We start from the raw sequence: 13,917 nt of genomic DNA, 5'->3' as shown, positions 1-13,917 counted from the left end.
GCTCTTTAAATATTAATGTTTTACTGAACACTTATTTTTCTTAAAACTGCATTGTTGGTTAAGGGCTTGTAAGTATGCGTTTCACTCAGAGGTCTACACCGGTTGTATTCGGCGCATGTGACAAATACAATTTGAGTTTGTCCGACAGCGGTTAATGATCCACATACCGTATCCTCTTCTCCGTAGCGCTTGGCTTTGGGTTCATTTCTCTGACACCGGGTTATTTTGTGTACGTAAATAACTCACGTCGGAGAGTTTGGTCAAACGCATAATCCTTTACTCAGGTGTTACCCACATTGTTAGAACAATAATAAATATATAAAGAACAACGCAGAAGACGAGAGGAAATTAAACGATCAATGGTTCAGAGACATGGGAGGAATATGTCTTCTGAAACAGGATTACTTGTTATTTGGCCAACCACAGGCTAGGGCGGGGTTATAAAACTACATCCTGTCTCTTTGTTCTGTGGAAGGGGAGACCATCTACCTCCCTGTAGGATTTGTCCTCTTCGAATAAATCCATTTTCCTCAGATTTGTGGTTTGTGTTATTGAGGAGTAACAGGATTTGCTAACAACATCCTAAACGGACACGCCATCTCTGGTATGGCATTATTATTATATTAACAGGCGTAATCTACTGTACACATTACTTAAACGGTGTTATGTACAGTCTGTATCACCAAGACTGTGGTCACATGACCTCTGTTTAAAACTGTTCCTTGGAGAGAGGTTTGTAAAAAATAAAATAAAATGCACAATGATTTAATGAAAACTGGATTTTTCGACACACAAGTTCTCTGTAGTCTACTGAATATGGCAGACCTAGTTTAGGAATAAATGATATGCAGACAAGCAGACTGTTGATCTACGTTTTTATTGTGGTAAAAAAAATTTAAAAAAAAAATTAAATTTAAAAAATCAGATAAGGGCTTCATTTTTATAGAGTTAAAATAAAATTGTAGCTACAAGGACAATGTCAATCTACAGAAGAACATTAAAAAAATGTAAAGACATACTGGTAATTCAAAACAATTAAAAACACATTCACATATTTTTTTTTATAGGCTGACAGTGCATTGTCATGTCAGTTTATCACGAAATAAAGGTTGTCCACACACACACCAAAAAAAAAGGCACAAGAAGCCGACACACAGATTGTCGTGAAAAGTAGAACGTTCGCTTTCTACACCCTGTTGCAATACACATTTCTACCAACCCCAGAAAACAAATTACTATCTTTGTTGTGTCATTTCTGAACATCCAATATTTGGTCCTTCACTGCTGAACATAATGCGTCTCTTTCATATTTGCCTCAAGTAGCTGAATAGGATATAACCAAATGTTTGGTTTGTTTTTCTTATCTATATATATATTTTTTTTTAAAGGAGGCCATTGTTGATAGGGATACTGCAGAGCTGCCATCTATTGCACATTCAAGGTAGCTAGTCTTTAGCTGACTCACACAAAAATCAACCAGTGTCAGAATCCTAAAAAAATTACATTTCAACTCCTGAAACTTACAATTTAAACATATACGTTAAGATATTATGACTGTTCAATAATTAAAAACAGTTATGTACACCTCTCACACCACTCCCTCTAGTTTCAGGACCCAGCCTTGCCCCGGGGAAACTGGCATGATGTCAGGCATGAGTACCACCAGTCCGGTTGGCGCCGTTGAGACCCACTTCAGAGGTACGGACGGGTCGTCCAGTATAGTGACCTGAGGAGACAGAAAATAGTTCAGGTTATTGCATAACAGGTGCTGCTTTTTACATATTTGTACCTTATGGGACCAAACACACATGTTAAAGAACCATCAGAGTATAATACTGTGTGGTATACTAGAGTATAATACTGTGTGGTATACTAGAGTATAATACTGTGTGGTATACTAGAGTATAATACTGTGTGGTATACTAGAGTATAATACTGTGTGGTATACTAGAGTATAATACTGTGTGGTATACTAGAGTATAATACTGTGTGGTATACTAGAGTATAATACTGTGTGGTATACTAGAGTATAATACCGTGTGGTATACTAGAGTATAATACCGTGTGGTATACTAGAGTTAATACCGTGTGGTATACTAGAGTTTAATACCGTGTGGTATACTAGAGTATAATACCGTGTGGTATACTAGAGTATAATACCGTGTGGTATACTAGAGTTTAATACCGTGTGGTATACTAGAGTATAATACCGTGTGCGCGGTAGAGTATAATACCGTGTGCGCGGTAGAGTATAATACCGTGTGCGCGGTAGAGTATAATACCGTGTGCGCGGTAGAGTATAATACCGTGTGCGCGGTAGAGTATAATACCGTGTGCGCGGTAGAGTATAATACCGTGTGCGCGGTAGAGTATAATACCGTGGGCGCGGTAGAGTATAATACCGTGTGCGCGGTAGAGTATAATACCGTGGGCGCGGTAGAGTATAATACCGTGGGCGCGGTAGAGTATAATACCGTGGGCGCGGTAGAGTATAATACCGTGTGCGCGGTAGAGTATAATACCGTGTGCGCGGTAGAGTATAATACCGTGTGCGCGGTAGAGTATAATACCGTGTGCGCGGTAGAGTATAATACCGTGTGCGCGGTAGAGTATAATACCGTGTGCGCGGTAGAGTATAATACCGTGTGCGCGGTAGAGTATAATACCGTGTGCGCGGTAGAGTATAATACCGTGTGCGCGGTAGAGTATAATACCGTGTGTGCGGTAGAGTATAATACCGTGTGTGGTAGAGTATAATACCGTGTGTGGTAGAGTATAATACCGTGTGTGGTAGAGTATAATACCGTGTGTGGTATACTAGAATATAATACCGTGTGTGGTATACTAGAGTATAATACCGTGTGTGGTATACTAGAGTATAATACCGTGTGTGGTATACTAGAGTATAATACCGTGTGTGGTATACTAGAGTATAATACCGTGTGTGGTATACTAGAGTATAATACCGTGTGTGGTATACTAGAGTATAATACCGTGTGTGGTATACTAGAGTATAATACTGTGTGGTAGAGTATAATACTGTGTGGTAGAGTATAATACTGTGTGGTATACTAGAGTATAATACTGTGTGGTATACTAGAGTATAATACTGTGTGGTATACTAGAGTATAATACTGTGTGGTATACTAGAGTATAATACTGTGTGGTATACTAGAGTATAATACTGTGTGGTATACTAGAGTATAATACTGTGTGGTATACTAGAGTATAATACTGTGTGGTATACTAGAGTTTAATACTGTGTGGTATACTAGAGTTTAATACCGTGTGGTATACTAGAGTTTAATACCGTGTGGTATACTAGAGTTTAATACCGTGTGGTATACTAGAGTATAATACCGTGTGCGCGGTAGAGTATAATACCGTGTGCGCGGTAGAGTATAATACCGTGTGCGCGGTAGAGTATAATACCGTGTGCGCGGTAGAGTATAATACCGTGTGCGCGGTAGAGTATAATACCGTGTGCGCGGTAGAGTATAATACCGTGTGCGCGGTAGAGTATAATACCGTGTGCGCGGTAGAGTATAATACCGTGTGCGCGGTAGAGTATAATACCGTGTGTGGTAGAGTATAATACCGTGTGTGGTAGAGTATAATACCGTGTGTGGTAGAGTATAATACCGTGTGTGGTAGAGTATAATACCGTGTGTGGTAGAGTATAATACCGTGTGTGGTAGAGTATAATACCGTGTGTGGTAGAGTATAATACCGTGTGTGGTAGAGTATAATACCGTGTGTGGTATACTAGAGTATAATACCGTGTGTGGTATACTAGAATATAATACCGTGTGTGGTATACTAGAGTATAATACCGTGTGTGGTATACTAGAGTATAATACCGTGTGTGGTATACTAGAGTATAATACCGTGTGTGGTATACTAGAGTATAATACCGTGTGTGGTATACTAGAGTATAATACCGTGTGTGGTATACTAGAGTATAATACCGTGTGTGGTATACTAGAGTATAATACTGTGTGGTAGAGTATAATACTGTGGTGGTATACTCGAGTATAATACTGTGTGGTATACTAGAGTATAATACTGTGTGGTATACTAGAGTATAATACTGTGTGGTATACTAGAGTTTAATACCGTGTGGTATACTAGAGTTTAATACCGTGTGGTATACTAGAGTATAATACCGTGTGGTATACTAGAGTTTAATACCGTGTGGTATACTAGAGTATAATACCGTGTGCGCGGTAGAGTATATACCGTGTGCGCGGTAGAGTATAATACCGTGTGCGCGGTAGAGTATAATACCGTGTGCGCGGTAGAGTATAATACCGTGTGCGCGGTAGAGTATAATACCGTGTGCGCGGTAGAGTATAATACCGTGTGCGCGGTAGAGTATAATACCGTGTGCGCGGTAGAGTATAATACCGTGTGCGCGGTAGAGTATAATACCGTGTGCGCGGTAGAGTATAATACCGTGTGCGCGGTAGAGTATAATACCGTGTGCGCGGTAGAGTATAATACCGTGTGCGCGGTAGAGTATAATACCGTGGGCGCGGTAGAGTATAATACCGTGTGCGCGGTAGAGTATAATACCGTGTGCGCGGTAGAGTATAATACCGTGTGCGCGGTAGAGTATAATACCGTGTGCGCGGTAGAGTATAATACCGTGTGCGCGGTAGAGTATAATACCGTGTGCGCGGTAGAGTATAATACCGTGTGCGCGGTAGAGTATAATACCGTGTGTGTGGTAGAGTATAATACCGTGTGTGGTAGAGTATAATACCGTGTGTGGTAGAGTATAATACCGTGTGTGGTAGAGTATAATACCGTGTGTGGTAGAGTATAATACCGTGTGTGGTAGAGTATAATACCGTGTGTGGTATACTAGAGTATAATACCGTGTGTGGTATACTAGAATATAATACCGTGTGTGGTATACTAGAGTATAATACCGTGTGTGGTATACTAGAGTATAATACCGTGTGTGGTATACTAGAGTATAATACCGTGTGTGGTATACTAGAGTATAATACCGTGTGTGGTATACTAGAGTATAATACCGTGTGTGGTATACTAGAGTATAATACTGTGTGTGGTATACTAGAGTATAATACTGTGTGGTATACTAGAGTATAATACTGTGTGGTATACTAGAGTATAATACTGTGTGGTAGAGTATAATACTGTGTGGTATACTAGAGTACAATACCGTGTGTGGTAGAGTATAATACTGTGTGGTATACTTACATTAGTGTCCGCAGAGGTTTTGGGTGCTGCGAGGTCAAACAGCAGTTTGGAAGGCCATTCCAGTAGTATGGCATAGACTGTGTTGTTCTTCGAGGTGTACCTATGAAAGGGGAGAGAGATAGATGTCTGTCTGTGTATATATATATATATACACACATATACACACACACACACACAGGACTTGTTTAAGACTCGGGATGACAGTTGACCAATAGATGGCAGTAAAATCCCAGTCGGTTATAATTATTAGAATTTATTCACCTTTATTTAACCAGGTAGGACTAGTTGAGAACAAGTTCTCATTTACAATTGCGACCTGGCCAAGATAAAGCAAAGCAGTTCGACAAACAACGACACAGAGTTACACATGGAGTAAAACAAACATACAGTCAATAATGCAGTATAAACAAGTCTATATACAATGTGAGCAAATGAGGTGAGAAGGGAGGTAAAGGCAAAAAAGGCCATGGTGGCAAAGTAAATACAATATAGCAAGTAAAACACTGGAACGGTAGATTTGCAGTGGAAGAATGTGCAAAGTAGAGATAAAAATAATGGGGTGCAAAGGAGCAAAATTAATTAATTAATTAAAATTAAATACAGTTGGGAAAGAGGTAGTTGTTTGGGTTAAATTATAGATGGGCTATGTACAGGTGCAGTAATCTGTGAGCTGCTCTGACAGCTGGTGCTTAAAGCTAGTGAGGGAGATAAGCGTTTCCAGTTTCAGAGATTTTTGTAGTTCGTTCCAGTCATTGGCAGCAGAGAACTGGAAGGAGAGGCGGCCAAAGAAAGAATTGGTTTTGGGGTTGACCAGAGAGATATACCTGCTGGAGCGCGTGCTACAGGTGGGTGATGCTATGGTGACCAGCGAGCTGAGATAAGGGGGGACTTTACCTAGCAGGGTCTTGTAGATGACATGGAGCCAGTGGGTTTGGCGACGATAATTACAATAGTTAATACAATAAAGTAGTAACTTGACTCAAGCCTGTCCAAGACAGATCAATTATTCCACATTTCAGTTCACAAATCTATGTATTGCATTGTATTGTATTGCCTCCTACCAGACTGTATTGTATTGTATTGCCTCCTACCAGACCGTATTGTATTGTATTGCCTCCTACCAGACCGTATTGTATTGTATTGCCTCCTACCAGACCGTATTGTATTGTATTGCCTCCTACCAGACTGTATTGTATTGTATTGTATTGCCTCCTACCAGACTGTATTGTATTGTATTGTATTGTATTGCCTCCTACCAGACTGTATTGTATTGTATTGTATTGCCTCCTACCAGACTGTATTGTATTGTATTGTATTGCCTCCTACCAGACTGTATTGTATTGTATTGTATTGCCTCCTACCAGACTGTATTGTATTGTATTGTATTGCCTCTTACCAGACTGTATTGTATTGTATTGCCTCTTACCAGACTGTATTGTATTGTATTGTATTGCCTCCTACCAGACTGTATTGTATTGTATTGTATTGTATTGCCTCCTACCAGACTGTATTGTATTGTATTGTATTGCCTCCTACCAGACTGTATTGTATTGTATTGTATTGCCTCCTACCAGACTGTATTGTATTGTATTGTATTGCCTCCTACCAGACTGTATTGTATTGTATTGTATTGCCTCTTACCAGACTGTATTGTATTGTATTGCCTCTTACCAGACTGTATTGTATTGTATTGCCTCTTACCAGACTGTATTGTATTGCCTCTTACCAGACTGTATTGTATTGCCTCTTACCAGACTGTATTGTATTGCCTCTTACCAGACTGTATTGTATTGCCTCCTACCAGACTGCATTGTATTGCCTCCTACCAGACTGTATTGTATTGTATTGTATTGTATTGCCTCCTACCAGACTGGCACGGTGGTGTTCTCCCCCTGGACCCTCCAGGGTTTAGAGGAGTAGATGGCCTCTCCGTTGACCCCCAGCCAGGCCCCCATGCCCCTCAGCCTCTCCTCAAAGAGAGGGGAGATCATACCATCCTCCATCGGGCCTATGTTCAGCAGGTAGTTACCACCCAGGGCCACCACGTACACCATGTCCTGATGAAACAACAACAGAGATGCTATATTTATACTTAAAAACACACAGGCAGTATCCACACACATGATACGAGGTAGAGATGTCAATAAACTTAAGATTTTACCAAGTTAGTGACAACTCTTGTTTATGAAATAGAGATAAGACACCCCCAGTCATCAGCGTGCAGAAAGAGAACCTGCTGTTACAAAGTGAGCAGAGAAGAAACTGAGAGGCCACAGCTGATAGAGGCCACAGCTGATAGAGGCCACAGCTGATTGAATAAGCTATAGTCAGATTAGTCCACAAGGAGAGAAGCAAGACCAAAAAACAACAACAACTCCAAAAAGATTCAAACTGAGCCCGTTGTGTTTGTCCCCTCAGTACTGATTTCACTTCCTGTGACCTCTAACCGTTATGATGGTGGGCAGGTCCATCAGCTCGATGAGCTTCATGTTTCTTCGGTAACCCCAGGAGCGGTTGTCGATGGACTGGCATTTCTCCCACTTGTGGTTAGGCAGAGAGCCTGGCGTGAACCTGAGAGTGAAGATATATATAAAAACACACACACACCCCACTGGTTCAAAAAGTGTGGCAGGTCTGATATGGTTCCAAGGGTGATAGTCTGTGTATTCCATGTGTAAATCCTACATGATTGAACAGTTGTAGGCAGAGTCTAGGAAGATTCCACCTAATCAGAGGAGGTGGGGATATTAGCATATGTCTAATGCCATATATATATATATATATATAATATATTTAATATATTTAATATATTTATATTTAATATATATAAGAGAGAAAGATATACATACATACATACAGTACTACCTGACTATTAGTTACTCTGAATAATAGTGTCTGCTAAATTACCCCAAATGTAATGTAAAACAGGTTGGAACCGGTTCAAGGAACAGAAAAGGGAACGAAAGTGACCCATACTGTTCCCGGAACAGAACCTTTATTTTTTTTTTAAAGCATGGGAACTAGTTGATAACATTCTTATACATTTCAGCCATATTTCTTGGGTCCCACAAAAAAACAAAAACGCAACATGCCTCCACAAAGCCCTTCCTGTCACTCAGAATTGTATTTATTTAACAATAAATATTTATTTAACGAGGTTAAGTCAGTTACGAACAAATTCTTATTTACAATGACGGCCTAGGAACCTGCCTTGTTCAAGGGCAGAACAGATTTTTACCTCGTCAGCTCGGGGGATTCGACCTAGCAACCTTTCGGTTACTGGCAGAAAATTCTTCCAGTATCTCTGCCTGCCAGATTGAAATCTTAGCCAGTGTGTGTGTGTGTGTGTAGGCTACCTGCCCTCCAAAGCATGTCGTCTACCGACATTACAATCGTCATTCAGAGGATAAAGAGATTGGATTCACTTTTTCAATGCTAGTTAAGGATACTATAGGCATAGTTACATTTCACATTGGATTTTAACTACAAAAAGTTAAGACGTGTTTTTAATTCTTGCACACACAAGCTTGTTTGCTAGCTAGCTCAAAGGACGTTCACAGTTCCCCCATAGAAGCTGCTTCTCCGTAGTGTGGAAGGACCACCAGAGGGCAGGCTGGGCTCATGGATAGTAGCCCAACAAGGCATGGGAGACAAGGTAACCAGAGGCAATTAAGCACAGCTGACGGTACTAATGACATACTCTCCTTCCCCTATAAGAGAGAGAATGGAACCAGCAGAGAGGGAGGGGGAGAAACTATCTCTGGAAGATGGCCACCGAGAGAGAGGAGCTATCCAGGAAGAACCACTAAGACGGTGACAATCCCGTGACTTTTGTGTTCCTGTTTCATCTGGAGAAGAAGATGTATGTTTTTCCTTAGAAGATTTTCATTGATTATGTTAGAGTGTTTGTTGACCAAATGCCCTCAATAGAGAACTGTGTTCAATCAAGAAAACCTACTCCTGACTCGTTTATTCCACCTTCCCGCTTTAGAGTGACGCCCAATTACTTGGTCCGCTCACAGTAGGTATAATTCTGATAATACATGTAATAACAACAAGATGCCCAGCGCTTCAAGCCTCCTCATCAACCCCATCTCCCCACCCTGAAAAATATTCAGTTGCACCTTGTGCCATAGGCTACACACATCTGTCCATCAAAACATGTAAAACAACTAGCTTGCCTACTCTAGCCAAACTAGTTGAAGTAATTTAATGAATGTAAAAAATTAAAAAAGTTTGATATCACAGGTTAAAAGAGGAACAGATAGGAACTATTTAAAACCAGTATTTATTTTTTTTGGGGGGGGGGTATTGTGGCAGACATTGCTGTTATAATGTTTATGGATTTAGTTAAAGTCATATGATGTACTGACGAGACCTGCTACCTCTGCTAGAACACTTCCCCCTTTGTCCCCGTGACTGAATCATGGTGTTGGATTTACAGACAGAATGCTGTCATTCCACGTAGCAGTAGACTGAACCACGCTGGGAGAGACGAGAAGGACAAATGGTTTTGGTTCCTTTTGGAACAGTGTCGAGACAATGAGCATTGAGAAACGGAGCGACAAAACCTTACCACAGGCCAACCTCAGTTTCTCAGTTCCATTGTCACCGACCAGTTTGTTTGTGACACCACCCAAAGGGGGGGGGGGGGCTGTATTTGATATTTCTCCATATAAACTGAGACAACTCTTCTTCGTTGGTTGAGAGCCCATACACCATTGAGGTGATGTTTAACAAGTCACATTTTTACAAATCTTAATTTAAAAAAAAAAGTTGTTTGAAGAATCAACAGCCTCTCCTTTCTGGTTGGAATTTCCACGACAGGGTCGAACTGGTTCAGAACTTTGTTTTGCTGGTTCTGGACGAGAGCAATAACAACAACCTGGTTCTGCTCAGAATGAAACGATTGGAAAAACAAATTGTGGTTCCAACCCCTGAACGCCTAAAGAGATACGATCTAGGGTTCAGTGTTGGTGCTAGAGGGTAGTCTACCTGTCGGCACAGTTGTAGTAACCTCCGTGTTTACAGTAACAACCATTCCCCCATCTGTCATTGACCACCACAAAGTCCTAGGGAAGTAGATTGAAATCAGAAGTCAGTGTTGTTCTGGGTTAACAAAAAGGGTTAAAGTTTAAAGTTTAGTTAAAGTCATATGATGTACTGACGAGAAAAAGGGGCAGTAATGTAGTTCATATTTACAAAGACACAACTTTATGTCCTAATGGGTTTCACACCAGAAAAAAAATAACCAAAAAGGTGAACGAGTTATCTTGTATCTAGTTGTGACATGTGTCACCGGATCTAAATGTGATCAGGTGCATCTTATGACATATCACATGACACACACAGTTCTATCTCCACCCCCTAACCAACATATAGGTCAGGTGACACACAGTTCTAACTCATATAGGTCAGGTGACAGTTCTAACTCCACCCCCTAAATGGCATAGGTCAGGTGACACACAGGCTCTAACTCCACCCCCTAACTGACATATAGCTCAGGTGACACAGTTCTAACTCCACCCCCTAAATGGCATAGGTCAGGTGACACACACAGTTCTAACTTCGTGTCATGACATCAGCTAGTACCTAGACAAGAACTGGTAAAAACAAATGTCAATCATTTGTCATATCCCTATTGGACCTGGTCAAAAGTGACACACTTCAAAGTGAATAGGGTAGCATTTGGGACCGCCCTCCATTTTGCATCTTCCCTCAGCCTCGCTCACCTTGACAGGACTGTCGTTGTAGAGCCAGGCCAGGAATTCTGTTGAGTTCCAGTAGGTGTCAGGAGCTTCCCAATCCCCATCGGACCAGATCAGTTCTGGCTTGTAGGTCATCACCAGGTTAACCAGCTCAGGAAGAGCCTTCCGGAAGACAAACTCCTGGGTCTTGTACCCGGAAGCCTTGTCCTTCAGGTAGAGAGGATGGAACCACTCATACAGGGAGTGGTACAGGCCAAAGTGCAGTCCCTTCCTATGGAAACAGAATGTATGTGAAACGTTGTGAGCCGCTATGACCGGAGATCCCACAAACCAACCAGGCCCCGTATTCCCAGAGTCTCGGAGGAGGAATGCTGCTCTAGGATCAGGCTATAGGAACTTCCCAAAGAGTCTCGGAGTAGGAACGCTGCTCTAGGATCAGGCTATAGGATCAGGCTCTAGGAACTTCCCAAAGTTAACACTGATCCTAGAACCTAGATAGTCAAATCTAAATCTATTTTTATTTTACATACACATCGTTGGCAGATGTTATTGCGAGTGTAGCGAAATGCTTGTAAATGTCTGGGGAAGCATTGAGAAGGCCTGGGGAAGCATTGAGAAGGTCTGGGGAAGCATTGAGAAGGTCTGGGGAAGCATTGAGAAGGTCTGGGGAAGCATTGAGAAGGTCTGGGGAAGCATTGAGAAGGTCTGGGGAAGCATTGAGAAGGTCTGGGGAAGCATTGAGAAGGTCTAGGAAGCGGTGAAAATGGACTGGGAAGCGGTGAAAATGGACTGGGAAGCGGTGAAAATGGACTGGGAAGCATTGAGAATACATGCCTTGGTTTCCAAACCTGTCTAACCAGAATAACCTGATCCAGGGGAACACAGTCATGTAGTGGTGAAAGAGGCTCTGGGTGTGGTTTCCCCCAGGTACAGATCTAGGATCAGTTCTCCCCAACCTTAACAGTTAGGGGATGCTGAACTGACTCTAGATCAGTGTCTAGGGGCAACGTCCCCCACGTCCTACCTCTTGCGTACGGCAGTTGCCAGGTCTCCCACCAGGTCTCTGTGTGGTCCAGTGTCCACAGAGTTCCAGTTCCACGAGTTTGCAGACGGCCAATTACAGAAGCCCTCGTGATGCTTGGATGTGAACACCACATACCTGGCAATGTATGTAAAGTGTACAGCATTACAGAGGTGGGGGTCATCATCTCACAAGAAGAAGAATAAAAAAAATGTCTGCCCAAGAGCCTAATTCCAATTTAGGAGCATGTGGACAAACTAAGCAGTCGGTTCCTAGGCCCGTTTCAACTTTTCACGAACAATTTATACAAAAAAAAAAAAAAAATTGCCAACTGGACCAGTGCAACCCTTCTGTGTAACGCCTCGATCACACCGAAACGCATTTTTGGTCCAACAGAAATACATTCATTTCCAATGGAACGTCGTGTTTATCTACCGTATGCATCAAACTGTATGCGCTTAGACGGCTTGACAGAAATAGTAGCAGAAGGTGAAAGTTGAACGTTTGTTGCACACATATTGAGATGATGTTGTGTACCATTTCGCGCAGTAATACTGTCGGTGTGATTGAGGCGTTCAACGTGCAACCCATATAAAATACTTAGTTAGATATCGTTCGTGCACTCGAGTTGAGTAGCCTAGTTGAATAAGTATGCCATTAAATAAACGTTAGTCTGCTACTTACTTGGCTCCAGAAGCTTCAAATATTTCAGCCCACTCATCAGGGTCGAAGAACTGCGCTTTGAAATCGTGCGCAAAATCTGCGTATGTAAAACCCACAGGGTAGTTTTTCTTCATAAACTCAACCTCGTCTGCTCGATGTGCGTCTCTCCACGACTGCCAGAACCACTCACTGAACTGGCCGTACCCGGGCACGGAGAATACCCCCCAGTGAACGAAAATACCGATCTTCGACTCGTCGTACCACACCGGTAACGGCCGGGAGTCGATACTTGTCCAATTGGCCGTATACTGCACTCCATTTCCTGACGAGATTGCAACCACTGCAACTAGTAACAAACTCCTCAGAATCAAAGAGGTCATTTTCAGTTCTTTCAGAAAGAACTAAAGTTGATGAAGTGATGCAAACGGTACTGGCATAGCTCTTAAAACCACTTTGTAGTCCAATGATGTCCCATTATGTAAAGAAAGGCACTCACATGACTTATTTCTGTTGCGGTTGGGGTGAAAACACCTGTGTGACGCTAGCGACAACAAGGATAGTGGAATCTGGGCTTTGCCTTTAAAATAAAAGTCCCCAATTGAAAGTGATTCAAACGTTACAAATAGTGGAATCATGACATATTTGGACTAGATAATGCTAAACAAGATCAGAATGTTGTTATATAAATTCAACTAAATACAATAATTTATTTAATTTGACAACAACAAAAAAGTAAGCTCCATAGATAAGGCTGTACATTGCAATATGTATTAGTATTTATGTTTAACCTTTATTTAACTAGGCAAGTCAGTTAAAAACCAATTCTCGGCCTACGCCAGCCAAACCCGGACGATGCTGGGCCAATTGTGCAAACTGAATATTTAATACGTAGAAGGTCGACTGGTGAGATAATTATGTGAAGCCCGGGAAGCCAGCGTTTGGAGGATATATTGTCACAGATGCTATTAGTAAATCAATCAATCAATCAATCAATCAAATGTACAGCTGATATCTCAAAGTGCTGTACAGAAACCCAGCCTAAAACCACAAACAGCAAGCAATGCAGGTGTAGAAGCACGGTGGCTAGGAAAAACTCACTAGAAAGGCCAAAACCTAGGAAGAAACAGGTCAGGGTTCCATAGCCGCAGGCAGAACAGTTGAAACTGGAGCAGCAGCACGGCCAGGTGGACTGGGGGACAGCAAGGAGTCATCATGCCAGGTAGTCCTGGGGCATGGTCCTAGGGCTCAGGTCCTCTGAGAAAGAGAGTATTAGAGAGGACACCAGATAAGACAGGA

General features: G+C 41.8%; 1 protein-coding gene across 1 annotated transcript; it reads right to left on the bottom strand.

Annotated features, from left to right (window-relative positions):
- Positions 1 to 858: 858 nt before the first annotated feature.
- Positions 859 to 13,177, bottom strand: LOC109885325 (tissue alpha-L-fucosidase). The gene is made up of 8 exons (XM_020477174.2): positions 12,643 to 13,177; positions 11,962 to 12,096; positions 10,962 to 11,208; positions 10,225 to 10,301; positions 7,677 to 7,800; positions 7,096 to 7,286; positions 5,230 to 5,329; positions 859 to 1,726 (listed from the first exon to the last, which is right to left on the bottom strand). Exons 1-8 carry the CDS (start codon positions 12,999 to 13,001, stop codon positions 1,589 to 1,591), a joined length of 1,371 nt encoding a protein of 456 aa, XP_020332763.1. The 5' UTR covers positions 13,002 to 13,177; the 3' UTR covers positions 859 to 1,588.
- Positions 13,178 to 13,917: the final 740 nt, after the last annotated feature.

This window comes from Oncorhynchus kisutch, linkage group LG14 (genome assembly GCF_002021735.2).
Source record: "Oncorhynchus kisutch isolate 150728-3 linkage group LG14, Okis_V2, whole genome shotgun sequence".
NCBI classification, from domain to species: Eukaryota; Metazoa; Chordata; class Actinopteri; order Salmoniformes; family Salmonidae; genus Oncorhynchus; species Oncorhynchus kisutch.
The sequence above is the reverse complement of the archived record's forward strand: the minus strand, read 5'-3'. Positions and strand labels throughout refer to the sequence as shown.

Excerpts from the sequence above, each read along its gene's own strand:
- LOC109885325 (XM_020477174.2), bottom strand. The coding sequence starts at position 13,001 with ATGACCTCTTTGATTCTGAGGAGTTTGTTACTAGTTGCAGTGGTTGCA. Across the intron at positions 10,302-10,961 it reads ACAACGACAGTCCTGTCAAG|GACTTTGTGGTGGTCAATGA; the intron begins GTGAGCGAGGCT and ends CTACTTCCCTAG. Across the intron at positions 7,287-7,676 it reads ACCTGCCCACCATCATAACG|GACATGGTGTACGTGGTGGC; the intron begins GTTAGAGGTCAC and ends TTGTTTCATCAG.